This window comes from Achroia grisella, unplaced genomic scaffold (assembly GCF_030625045.1).
Source record: "Achroia grisella isolate CSIRO2021 unplaced genomic scaffold, CSIRO_AGI_Agris_v1 utg1062, whole genome shotgun sequence".
NCBI lineage: Eukaryota > Metazoa > Arthropoda > Insecta > Lepidoptera > Pyralidae > Achroia > Achroia grisella.
Genome location: NW_026712566.1, coordinates 4,954,315 through 4,967,841, shown reverse-complemented (window position 1 = coordinate 4,967,841; position 13,527 = coordinate 4,954,315). Strand labels below are relative to the sequence as shown.

Sequence of the window (13,527 nt, the reverse complement as noted above, 5' to 3'; positions counted from 1 at the left end):
CAAGCCAGCATTCATAATAAACAACGAAGCAATTGCTGGCGAGGCAGAAACAGGACACCGCTCGTCAACAGCTGACAGCCGACCTTTGAAAGTGACACGTTATGGACGCACATCTTATCCTACAGTGAGATTTAATTTGTAAAAAAAAAAAATTTTATTAATTTATATTGTTCATAATTAACTTTTATAATTTTTTTGTGTGTAATATATATATTTTTTTCTCTCAAGGGGGAATATCTATGGGACACAGTCACCTAGATACATAAAATAATAAATGCATTTAATAATGTCTAGTAAGACAAATTCAATATTGTCTACTAGGCACTGCTGTATCTAAACTGTGTCACCCCACCTTACATTTTCCTATTGTTATTTAGTATATAAGATCATTATTTCTATGTACACATTGTCAGTTTATTATCATCTGTAATATACATCGTCTCGACCAGCAACACATTATTATTCACCCGCAACACCTCCTATTGAGTAATGTATTGTATAGCTCCCTTACCTTGTAATTTTTCCCTTAATTTTGATAATTTGTTCCGTAAACATCATAGCTGTTTAGAGCGGGGGCTATGTTCAAAATCTACCCTGTATCATCGTAAGCACAGATATTATATTAGAGTCCGTTAGTTTTCTGTTCCCACGCGTTCCCTTTCCCTCCCTAACTAGTACTGAACCGACTGTACGACGGCCTTGACGCGCGCGCGCATTTGTTGTGAATTAAAATAAGTTAGAACTGTGAAGCCTACTGTGAAAGTGTGTGAAAGCTAGCGAAGATATCTTCGAGACCCTGAAGCCCAAGAAATCCGCAGAACCATACAGGTAAATGACTGACGCTTCCTTATTTTTCCCTATATATATACAGAGAGTAAATTCCCTAACATTTTGGTAGCAGAGTAGTTTCCCAAACAATATTTTTTTTTTTACATAATTTTTTTTTTTTTTTCCCTACCGTCCAGATCGGTATATAGATCCAATTGAGAAGAACTGGCAAGAAACTCAATAGATTTTTTTAAATCCAGTTTATTTAATGAATGAATGGATTGCTAGTTTTTTTTTTTTTTGTCTATCAGATGCATCAAAACCGTGTTCGGCGGTAGTTGCTCCGATAGTATGGAGATTAACGCTGGCGTTCCGCAAGGCTCCGTCTCTCCCATACACTGTTTTTGCTGCATATGTGCTTTGCTGCAGCTTGTGTCTGAAATCGAGAGCACTCTTATTGGAGTCTCTGATTGGGGACATTTGAACTTAGTTCAATTCACCCTTACTCAGATGCAAGCTTGCGCGTGCAGCGCAAAGAAAACCTGTGGCTCCGCAATTCCAGAACACGCCCGTCAGCGTGTCTAAGAGTATTGGATTTCTCGATATCGACATCTCTAGCACAGTCGAGTTCCGTAGTCACCTTGAAGAAAAGGTAAAGCTGGCGTCCAAAGAGCTCGGTGTGCTCAATAGAACGAGGCGATACTTCACTGTAGACCAAAGACTCATCTATTCATCTATACATATAAAAAAGTGTCTGTTTGTAATATTGAAATAACCGTAAGTTTTTTACTACATGAATATGAATATATATGCCAAAATAACATTTTTTATAATTTTTGTCTGTCTGTCTGTCTGTTTGTTCCGGCTAATCTCTGAAATGGCTGGACTGATTTTGACGGGACTTTTTTTTTTTGTGGCAGGTAGCTGATATAATAATGAGTAACATAGGCTACTTTTATTTTTATTTTAGAAAAATAAAGTTAAATTCCACGCGGACGAAGTCGTGGGTGCAGCTAGTCTTATATAAGACACAGGTTCGGTCGCACATGGAGTACTGATCGCATCTTTGGACAGGAGCACCTGGATATTAGCTCGGTCCTTTTGACCCGGTTCAGAGAGATGCTATGAGAATTGTCGATGATCCCGACCTCTCTGGCGGTATCGAAACATTTAGCTTGAGGCGAGACTTCGCTTCGCTTTGTGTGTTCTGTGTTCTGAGGAATTGTTCGACTACGGCTACCTTTTACCATCGCACCGCTCGCCATCAACAGGGAATTCATCGCTATCGCATTCACTAGAACCTAAGTGGTCTCGGACAATGTGGTTTCAGAGGAACTTCCTCCCGCGTACACTGATATTGTGGAATGAACTACCTGCCGAGGTTTTCTCATGAGACTACAGCTTGTGTTTTGTCAAGAAGGGTATATTAAGGGTTTTTAAGAGGTCGGTAACGCGCACGTGTCACCCTTGGTGTTTTAGGCGTCAATAGGCTACGGTAACCATTTACCATCAGACTGGCCGACTGGCAGAATGCTTGTTAGCCACAATAGAAAAAAAAAAAAAAAATTAAAGTGAGATGTAAGTACCTCCTTGGAGCTGTACATCTATGAGGCTCAGAAATGTTTTTGCGCAATATTGGTAAAGAAACTGACCACCGCTATGACGAGGGAAACTAAGTGAGAATAAATAAAACAATTTCGTCTTTACATGAACAGATTTATTCGTTGACTCTCCGGCAAACTTAATTGGTCCACCTTTTATTGCTTCTAACTAGAAAGTGCATTAAAAAGGAAACGGGAACAGGGTGAGGGTGGCGGCGGCGACGGGACACGGTGGCGGGGGGGAGCGAGGGCCGCGGGCGCGGGGGCGGAGTGCGAACGACCGAACGTGTGAGAAGCCGCCACGTCCTCGTCGCGCCGCGCCGCGGTGCCGCCTCGGGGACTCGAACCCGCACGCGGGCGGCACCGCGCCGCGCGGGGGTGGGGCGCCGGGGCCGGGCGCGCGGGGGCGGACGCAGCCGGTGGACCAGCGAAGTTGCCGCGGCGGCAGACCGCGCGCGCACCTACTCTTACTTAACCTAACTATGTACAAAATTAGTACCCGTTTAATTAAAGTATGTCGAGACTATATACAGAATAGAAAACACTCTGCGAGGACGCTCCGAGTGAGGGCCCGTCTCGGGGAAGCGACGGACCTCCGGGGTGGGAGTCGCCTAGCGCGGTACTCGCGACTCGCGCCCACTACGAAGTGGCCTCCGCGAGCGCAGCCGGCGTCACTGCGGCGAGGGGGCGGCGGGGGCCGCGGAGGGGGGCGCGGCGGGGGGCGCGGAGGGGGCCGCGGCCGCCGGCGACGCGGGCTCCCCGCCGGAGAGGCGCGCCAGCGTCTTGTAGAGCGGCGAGTTGACGAACCGCGGGTAGGAGTCGCGGTGCATCAGCGTGTAGATCTGCAGCTGCGCCTCGTCGAAGGTGTGCGGCGTCGGCTCCACCATGTTGCGGTTCACCACCTCCCGCACGCGCGAGTCCAGAGACACCTGCGCGACGTGAACACTCACATGTATCACTTATATCACGGATGAAAATGAAATAATTACACTTTCAACTGTACTTTCAAAAATAACAAGACGACCGCTGTCGTAGACCGACCGTCGATATAGACCACTTTGGGAAACCTCTGGGTCTATGCCCTCTAAGTCGCTGAGTGTAGCTATGTGTTTATCTGACAGCCCACATTATGCCATATGTATTATAATTTGACGTTATCTTATTATATTCATAAAAAAAAAAAATATTAATAAAAAAAAAAGGACACAGATACAGATTATATACATACAGATTTAAAATATTAATCATAAAGAGTTTGTACTAGAGTCAGAAGACTATGCGTGGGTGATGGTACGGTGAGACACACTCGGCTGTTTCAGCCCCGAGCAGCTTACTTTGTAGACTGTGTTTCGGTTAAAAGGTGAGATAATACAAGTGACATTACGGAATATGTAGACATGACGTCCCAGTCCTCCATCACATGTGAATGGTAACACTGGCATCACATGATAACGAAAACCAGTCTTATGAGTTATATAACAAGCATCTGATGTGTGTGTACCTCTTTAGGTGACAGTATGGAGATGTAGTCCTCGTAGATGAAGCGCGCCTTCTCCTCGACGGCGTCGGGGTCGGTCTCGCGCTTGAGCTCCTCGCACGCCAGCCAGAACATGATGTTCTCCTCGGAGTACTCGCCGCGCAGGAAGTCGCGGAACACTTTGCGGCCCGCTGTACACCGCCACCACCACCACCACCGCCGCCACACCACGGTACATGAACACACACACAAGTGGACCGTTTACATTGGTTGAGCATTGTACACTTACATCAATTAAAATAATATAAAAAAAAAAAATTACGTAATATACGTACAAGTCGAAATTATACGTATTACGTATAATTTTGACTCGACTATAATTATGTCGAGTACTTGTCTATTATCTAAATATATATAACCCAAAGGTGAGTGACATAGTGATCTATCAACACACAGCCCAAACCAGTGGACTGATCGGGCTGAAATTTGGCATGCAGGTAGATGTTATGACGTAGGCATCCGCTAAGAAAGGATTTTGATTAATTCTACCCCCAAGGGGATAAAATAGGGGATGAGAGTTTGTATGAAACTTTGTCAATTTTAAACCGATCGGGCTAAAACTTTGCATGCATAAAGCTACTATGTATGACGTAGGCATCTCCTACGAAAGGATTTTGATATATTCCACCCCTTAGGGGGTAATATAACGCGAGCGAAGCCGCGGGCAAAAGCTAGTCACATATAAGATAATATTACATACTTGGTACTACATATTATTCTGTTACTACTTGTGAAAGCCATCACTGGCCTAGTATTTTTTTTTATTAATTGTGTCAAGATATAGGTATATATTTAGAATAGCGCTGGTGTTCCTATAATAAATAAATTCTTAATAAAATAGACTTAACAGAAGTTTAATATTCTTTACAGTTTTTTCATTTAATAGGTTTTTAAAACATCTAATGATTACTAACTAACTATCCACCCCGGCTTCGCACGGCTACAAGTATTATACATACAAACATTCCTCTTGACTCACTCTATCTACTACTAAAAACTACATTTAAATCCGTTGCGTAGTCCAAAAGCTTCTTCAATGTAAACTTTGTATATCTTTAGATAAAAAATATATATTTTGTTATTGTTGTTGTACATACATACATACATATATGCATATTGCAAATGTTCTCCTGATAATTGTCACAGTTCAATATACTCGCAGTACCATTCATAGACTTGACTTGACGTGGTGGCATGCGAGTATTTACAAGTTCACATACGAGTCTATACTCGTATATATATATATATATATATATACATAGTTAACCACTGTTGGTTCACTATGTACTATGTACTATAACTAAGTATGACTAGCGACGCAGAGACATAGCGAGGTAGCGAGGTAGCGAGGTAGATGTTTGGTGCCCGCGTGTGACCGACCTGCACTCCGCATGAGCCGGTCGAACGACTGCCCCCAGCTCTGGATCTCCTCTAGGCTCGGTCTGAAACACACACACACACCATCACGTCATGGTACATCAGGTGCCTCGACAGTGTCACATGCGATACATATATATATATACATATACAACGGGGGAAGGGCGTAGTTAGTAACGTGGACTCATGACTCCATTACTAGCAATGTACCATGTCACGTCGACCTCCACGCGGTCCCCCTGGAAAACATCGTGATAAATTCCAGGTGAATTGGTCACGATGCGCTAACTGACCTGACCACTGACCACATGTTTATCTTATCATCCTCCACTGGTGCCCCGCCAGCGTATACCGTTAGTGCTACACCCGCTTGCACCATTCCATTATCAACCATAAAAGAAACATATTAACTGAACTGAATCATGTCTATGTACATAGGTGCTTACACCATATTTTTTTTTTCTATAGAACTCCTAACTTTATAATTTATGACTTTCGACTGGTGAAATTCTTTATGGAATGATCATATGCAAAATAATAATCAGCTGTGCATTAAGTAAACATGTATAACAACTGACTTACGAGTTAGTTCCTTAAGGGTCGGCAACACGCACGCGATACCCCTAGTTTAAGACATTCAGTGGCTACGGTAACCGTTTACCATCAGACGGGCCGTATGACATATGATATGACACCATAGTAGTATAGACAGAACTAGAGCAGAAGTACAGACACATGTGACCTATATATACAAATGTGATGCTGTAGGCCAGTCCTAGTCGGTTCAAATCAAATCGTGAAGATACTAAAAGCTATAATAATAATAATCTCAGGACAATTCACACAGCGCAATCTAGTCCCAAGTTAAGCTAGCCGAATCTTGTGTTATGGGTACTAGATAACTAATACAAATACATAGATATATATATATTTTAAATACATCCATCTTTTCGTATAGACATACATATTATACATATAAAATATCCAGCCCGATACAAACAATCATACTCATGAATACAAATGTTTGTGCCGTGCGAGGAATCGAACCCGCAACCACCGGACGTAAAGGCGTGTGCTAAACCGCTAGACCGCCGAGGTCGTGAAGCAGGTCCCAGCCCAAGTGAACGGGGTGTGTGTATGTGTATGTGTATGTGTATGTGTATACTAACGGCGCGTCTCCGTCGGGCAGCAGCGGGTCCTGGGGTCCGGGCTCGCGCGGCTTCTTGCCCGGCCCGCCCTCCGAGCCGCGCGCCGCCAGGCTGCACGTACGATATACATATGTATAACATTCAACATTCTCCACTCACAGGTTTCATGTATATTCATTATATATAGGTTTATATGTCTGTTCAGTAGGTCTATAGGTATAGGTAATAGGTTTATAACCCTTTTTTTATACCTCTGAGTGTTAAGGGTGACCCACCTCAAGAATTTAATTTTCATTTTTTCAAAATAATTTTTTATTCTCATTTTTTATTGTGACATAAAAATACGTAGAACCCTAAATTTCCACTCTTCTATCACCAACCCCTATTAAAATATAAAATATAACGTATGTGTTATTCTGATGCATAACCTATATTACTGTAAACTTTCATCAAAATTCGTTCAGTAGATTTTGCGTGAAAGAGTAACAAACATGTATACTTACAAACTTTTGATAATAATAAGATTAAGACATTAGATAAAGATAAATATATTAAGATATAACATGTATGTATATTGCACGTTGTTATAACCACAACTTTCTCCTACTATGTATATATACACGAAAATCAGTGTTGGCTCTCTGTGCAAAAATACTCACATACACGCATTATTTAATATTATGTCATCTGCGCACGCATTGTGTGACGCTTGTGACGAACACGTGTTTGTTTATTATTGTTATTGTGACTGTGTTAGTCACACGTCTTGTTTAATTAATATATGTATACAACCTTTTTTGGAGTTAAAAAAAATTTGTGCCAGTATTAAATTTAAAAAAAGAGAGTAATTTTTAATCTGTCAAATTAAAATGTGATTATAACAATACACCTAGATCTTAATTTAGAGTTTAGTTTAAACATTTTATTTTTATACACGTTTATTGTCTTTATTTTGTATTATGTGTGCTGAGGATATTAATCAATTATTTATTAATTATCTATGCAAATCTACATACAACTATCGGCTTATATGAACATTTTGACATTTGGTATTTCTTTCATTTCATTCGCGTTAGTCATTGTGAGTCGTAATAAAAAAAAGATATATATCTATTGAGCATATATGATGTCGGGTGAAGAAAGCATTGACAGCATTGCAATAGTCACTGAAGAAAAAGATGCCGCAGGATCAAAGACGAATGATATATTTGACTATCAGAGCCGGCCACGCGTTGCTGTGGTTAAGGTTCTTGAATAAAATAATATTGCGACTATAAACTGAGATGTAAGCTATGCTATCTTTCAAGTTGGATCAAATTGCACACAATGTACAAATCAAATTTGCAATCGGTTCAGTAGTTTATGAGTCCATCGCGGACAAACAACGTGACACGAAATTTTTATATGTATACATATAAGGTAAAACCCAACATCCAAGATATATACTTATAAATTAAAATAAAAAAAATAAGTATTTAGTAATATGTTTTCTAATCTCACACTAATCGAGGTGATAAACGAAAATCTCAAAGTTAAATGCTGAAAGTTTAGCGAAAATGTAATGTAAGTATGTTGGACCAAGAATGATAACATGAATATAACACTGATCAGTATGTGTGTGTGTGTGTGTGTGTGTGTGTGTGTGAGCCGCCCCCGGGCGGGCCTCGGGTCCGGGTCCGGGTCCGGGTCGGGCCCGCGGCCGCAGCAGCGCCCTCGCCCCACGACAGACTTACCATTTAGCCCTGCGACAAAAAACAAAACACAACTAAATATACATCATAGGTATTATAAATAATATACAGCCTAAAGAATCTGGACCGCTTAGAGACAGGTTAATTGCAATTGCCTCAATTACAGGAGTTGTCATTTTTATATTAAATGTTGCAGTGCCAGCGATTTCGTCCACGTATAATAACGACCTTGGTTAAGCATTTTATTTTACCGCTTTAAGGGTAAAATTTTTACAAACTTTGAATATCATATTTATATATTTAATCAACAGCCTAAAAACTAGGTTTGAAGCTTCTAGCTTTAAAAATGGCGATACTTCCATACAACCTTTCATCTCCTCTTTCAACCCCTAACAATATTTTTTTCGCATTAAAAAGTAGCCTACGTTCTTTCTCAGGGACTATCTATGTATCAAATTTCATTTAAATGGGTTCAGCAGTGTTGTCGTGAAAGCACTACAGACAGACAGAGTTACTTTCTCATTTATAAGTGTTAGTGAGGATGGATTCTGTAACTTAACTTGATAACTTGGCCTGTGTAATGGTAATGCATACGTTATGAATTATGTATTTATTTATATTTGCGACCGCCTTTGGTTCGACGCAATGCGTACCAGTGTGCTGGTTGCGGTGCGACGTTGGACACGTTGTCGGGGGTGGTGTGTGGGGGGCAGGGGCGGGGGCGGGGGCGGGGGGTGTGTGCGAGTACTGACCAGGAACAGGAGCAGCAGCAGCACCAGCACAGGCAGCACGGCTTGGCGGCGGGTGCGGGCGCGGGCCGGCAGCCGCGCGCCAACGCAGACAGGCTGCACATCTGCAAACCAACAATCAGACACGCGTCACACGCGGCGACCACCACACCTCACCTCACCTCACGTCACGTCACGTCACGTCACGTCACACGGCTCGTGACACCGCCGCGCCGGCGACGACACGTGCGCGTCACGCGACGCAAACAATTCAAGTCTACTTGCCACTTGGTTGCAACTCATTATAAATCGCATCATATCCATACACCATTCAGGTACATTACAATTATTTTAATGTATCTAAACTCTAACCAGAAAATTATTTTAGTGACTTTGAATATAATGTGATCTAGTGAGCTTTGTAAGCTGTGCTTTGGACGACATTAATAATGTGATACATGTATAAAGGCGATGGTGACCACTTACCATCAGGCGGGCCGTCACATGAATATCGACATGGTATACAATGCTATTGCGTTAAAATAAACCGCAACTTGTACCATCAATAGATACGCTTCATCACTGCAGTCTGATTGCAATAAGTGGAGCAGGTCATAATAAACATACATACATACAACAAACATACACAGATAATAAAATAATAAACATATAACAAATGTTTTAAAATTTTTAAGATTCATTTTGTTAAAACACTAAAATGTAACTTGTAAGTAGTACAGATATATCTCTAATTTCAAAATGAACTCTCTCAGATTGAATCCGGTAGTATCGCCACGCCCCGCGCCCGTACACCTGTACGTATGTATGTATGTATGTATGTATGTATGTATATAGCCATCGTGCGGCGCATCTTTGCTGATATTAGACCAGTATAAGAGACGTCGTCAAATAACATTATATCTATACACATCAATAAAATTGGAGTGTCTGTTTGTAATATTGAAATAAACGTTTTTTACTACATGCATATGAATATAAACACGGTACATATACCAAAATAACATTTTTTACCATTTTTGTCTGTCTGTCTGTTTGTTCCTGCTAATCTCTGAAATGGCTGGACCGATTTTGACGGTACTTTTTTTGGCAGGTAGCTGATGCAATAAGGAGTAACTTAGGCCACTTTTATTTTAGAAAAATAAAGTTAAATTCCACGCGGACGCAGTCGAGGGAGCAGATAGTTTATTATAATACTGTGAGCGGTGTGCTCACGTGGCAACAAACAGTTAAAATAATTCATTATACCAGTGTACGTGGACTCGGGATTCGTCGAGTGATAACGAGTATGAATTTTTCTTGAACTTCCTCGGCCATCGAAGTATATTTTACTTTTTATTTACAAATTGATTAGAAATTTGAAAATTATTAATTTAAAAAGTTACCTAGCGTATTAAGAATACATTTTTATTTTGTAAATTATATTAATATAAAACACTAGTGGATAAGAAAGTTATAACATTTTTTGGATCCGTTAAACAAATAGTTATTATAAAGTAACTAGGACGACGGGCAGCCGACACTGAGAGGTTCTATAATACTTAGTGCCACCGTGGCTGTACTAACATCAGCAAAGCATTGTGTACTTCATAAGTTATATATATTATATTATACGCGCTGCAACTAACACCTATTAGAAATATATGTAAGTTATATAGATCTGTAAGACTCCGAAAGGAATAAAACTTAATTATAGTATAGTGTAGGTACTAGTAGGTACCTACTGCAGTAGTGTAATTTTTAAATACTTAACTGTACTACTGATATATGAAAATAGAGCACAGTAAAGATAGATTTGTTTTACTTTAGAAAAAGTAACAGTATAATGTTACACAATATTAATTTTATAACTATCATGTGCTGCTGACTGTTGGTCATCAACGACGATTTAGGAAAATAACGAGGATGCGAACAGATGTGATATGTACGATGCGGCTTATAAATATTATTATACTAGCTGGTGATGTGTTGTAACGTCGGCGTGGGGCAGTGCGGGTGAGGTGAGGTAAACATGGTGCAGCCAGCAGCGGAACATGGACGCGCACGGCGGGCCGCGGCCGCCGCACGCGCCGCGCCAGTACGCGCCAGTACTACCGGACGCGAAAATAAACAACATTTGGAGGGTAGTAGGTGAGGGTCGCGCGACCAGCCGCGGCCGCCGCGGTGCGAGGGGGGGGGCGGGGAGGGGAGGAGAATGGACAGCGGCAAGCGAAACGACGCGTGTATTTATAGTCCGCGCGTTCTCATTGAGGCGGCGGCGACGGCGGCGGCGGCGCGGGCGCGGCGGCGCGTGTTTACTGCGCCGCCTGCGGACGCCGCGCGCGTGTAGGAGTACCCCTTGTAAACAACGCGCACGCTCGCTACACTGCACCGCACCGCACCGCGCCGCGCCGCGCCGCGCCAGCTGCCTGCAGTGCAGTGCAGTGGCGGCGCGGCGGCACAGGCCGGCTCCGCTCGCACCACAGTCCACAGCCACCACGCCATCCAGACTCACTTCGCGGCCCTCCTTCTGCATCTCCAGCAGTCACTGAGCATAACGCCTCGCACCGGTCACCGCTCGCTAACAGTTAGTCGCTCGCTGCGTACGAGCTACGTCGCGGCCGATCAATAGCAGCAGACGTGCCACTCTTCCCTTACAGAGATGTGTATGGGATACTACTGTAATATAGTGTATCGTTCCACGCCTGATATAAACGTAGCCCGGTGATGCGCGCTGCTAGCGCCTCTGACATCTCCACCTGTGACGCGGGTGGCTGCCACTATTTGGTCGCTTATGCGGTGCGAGTTCGTTTAAACAAACTTTTAGAAAAAAACTTCAAACACAAGAGTCGGATTCACACGCGACTGTCGTCCATTCTAAGGCATTTACAGGTTCATTTTAAAAACTACAAATTTTTTTTGGGAAATAAATTTTGGACTTTGAATTTTTTCTATCACCATTCGGTGCAGCACACCGGTACTGGGGAGATCAGAAGAAGGGCTCGACGTGAACGGCGGAGCGCGCGCAGCACGTGCCACACATGCGCGCGGCGGGGGCCGGGGCGGAGGGCGGGGGCGCGGGCGGGGGCGGCGATCGATGCCGCAGCACGAGCAGGGCAGGGCGGCGGCGCTCACCTGCCGTCGGCGGGCGGTCGGTGGTTGCGGCGGCGGGCGGCTCGCCGGCCACGCCGGCGCTAGCGGCGGCGCGGGCGCGGGCGCGGCATGCGGCGAGCGCGCGGCCGGCGGCGGCTGCGGGCGCGGCGGCGGCGGCGACGGCTGCACGGGGACGGGCCGCGGTCGGGGCGCGACTGACCATCGACCGAGCGCCGCGCCGCGCTCGCCCGCCGCCGCCGCCGCCGCCGCCGCCGCCGCCGCCGCGCCGCGCGCAGCCGCGCCGCCTCGCGCCTGCGCCCGCCGCCACCGCCCGCACACCCGCGCCCCGCACGCACCGACCGCGCCCGCCGCACCCCAGCCTCGACTCCGCGCTGCACCGCCGACTGAAACTACCAGCCCATCCTGACTGAGAAACGTACACCGAGTCCAGCTCCGACAACTGACAATGTATCTGACGAGTAGGCTATTAAGATGTAAAATCTGGGTCACTGTATTTTTAACTTGGGCAGTATTTTTGTATTCTGTATAGGGCGATGAAGTTGATGATCAAATGTTAATCAATGGTTATTAAATACTTAAAGTTAAAGGGTAAATCGATTCCACTAGCTAAATTATAATAACGATTCACACGGCACCACCTAGTGCCACACTAAGCGATCATTGTATTATGGGTGCTAAACTGATAGAAATTTTTACGTATAAGATAATACATATCTTTTTTAAACACATAGAAAACACCATACAAACGATCATACTCATGTTTATATCGTACGCGGAATCGAACCCGCGACTATCGAAGTGTGTTAAACCGCTAGGCCAGGAAGGTCGTCATATCTAGTAATTATTATAATAACATTTGCTTCATTTTGTTACCATTTGCTAGTTTACTACGGAATGTGTAACACACTTATTATTATAAAATATATCTAAGGAGAGAAATTGGGGATGAATTTTAATGCAGATGGTCCCGGATGTAGCGGGGTGTACGGTCGATAGATACGAGGCGTACGGCCGCCTGATGCCGAGCCAGCAACGGGCACCACGTACACAGACTACAACATGTCCTCACGGCCGGACAGATGACAAATTATGGACAACTATTGGTGACGAACACATTTCACGTTCCATTTCTCGTAGTACATTTTGTGTCAAACACTGATCTCTACTCTACTGCACTTTATTATGGTCAGGTGGCAAAGGGTTTACATTACCAGCCGCTGAGTGTAAACAGTGGTCGGCCACAGTTCGGTCGGTCGGTGGTAGGTCACAGTCTCTCGTATGTATTTCAGTCGGCAAGCAGTTGCTTTGTAGGCTGTGTTTTAATTGCAGGATGCAGGTCAGATACTGAAGTTACATAATGACAAGTATGACACACGAGCGACACACGAGTGCCATCGCCGGTCCCAGATCATAACGTGAAGTCCGCAGTGCTGTTCATATATTAATGTACATAGGCGACGGTTACCACTTACCATCAGGCGGGTCGTCAGCTTGATTGCCATTGAAATAACATATAAAATATCCTCCTATCATGTATTTAACAAAACAATATTACAAATTGACCAC

The 13,527-nt window shown here is 43.8% G+C and overlaps 1 protein-coding gene across 1 annotated transcript; it reads right to left on the bottom strand.

Moving 5' to 3' along the window:
- Positions 1 to 2,748: 2,748 nt before the first annotated feature.
- Positions 2,749 to 11,871, bottom strand: LOC131855294 (regulator of G-protein signaling 19). The gene is made up of 7 exons (XM_059206551.1): positions 11,363 to 11,871; positions 8,875 to 8,975; positions 8,165 to 8,173; positions 6,453 to 6,542; positions 5,287 to 5,348; positions 3,871 to 4,037; positions 2,749 to 3,298 (listed from the first exon to the last, which is right to left on the bottom strand). Exons 1-7 carry the CDS (start codon positions 11,381 to 11,383, stop codon positions 3,041 to 3,043), a joined length of 708 nt encoding a protein of 235 aa, XP_059062534.1. The 5' UTR covers positions 11,384 to 11,871; the 3' UTR covers positions 2,749 to 3,040.
- Between the last annotated feature and the right edge of the window lie 1,656 nt (positions 11,872 to 13,527).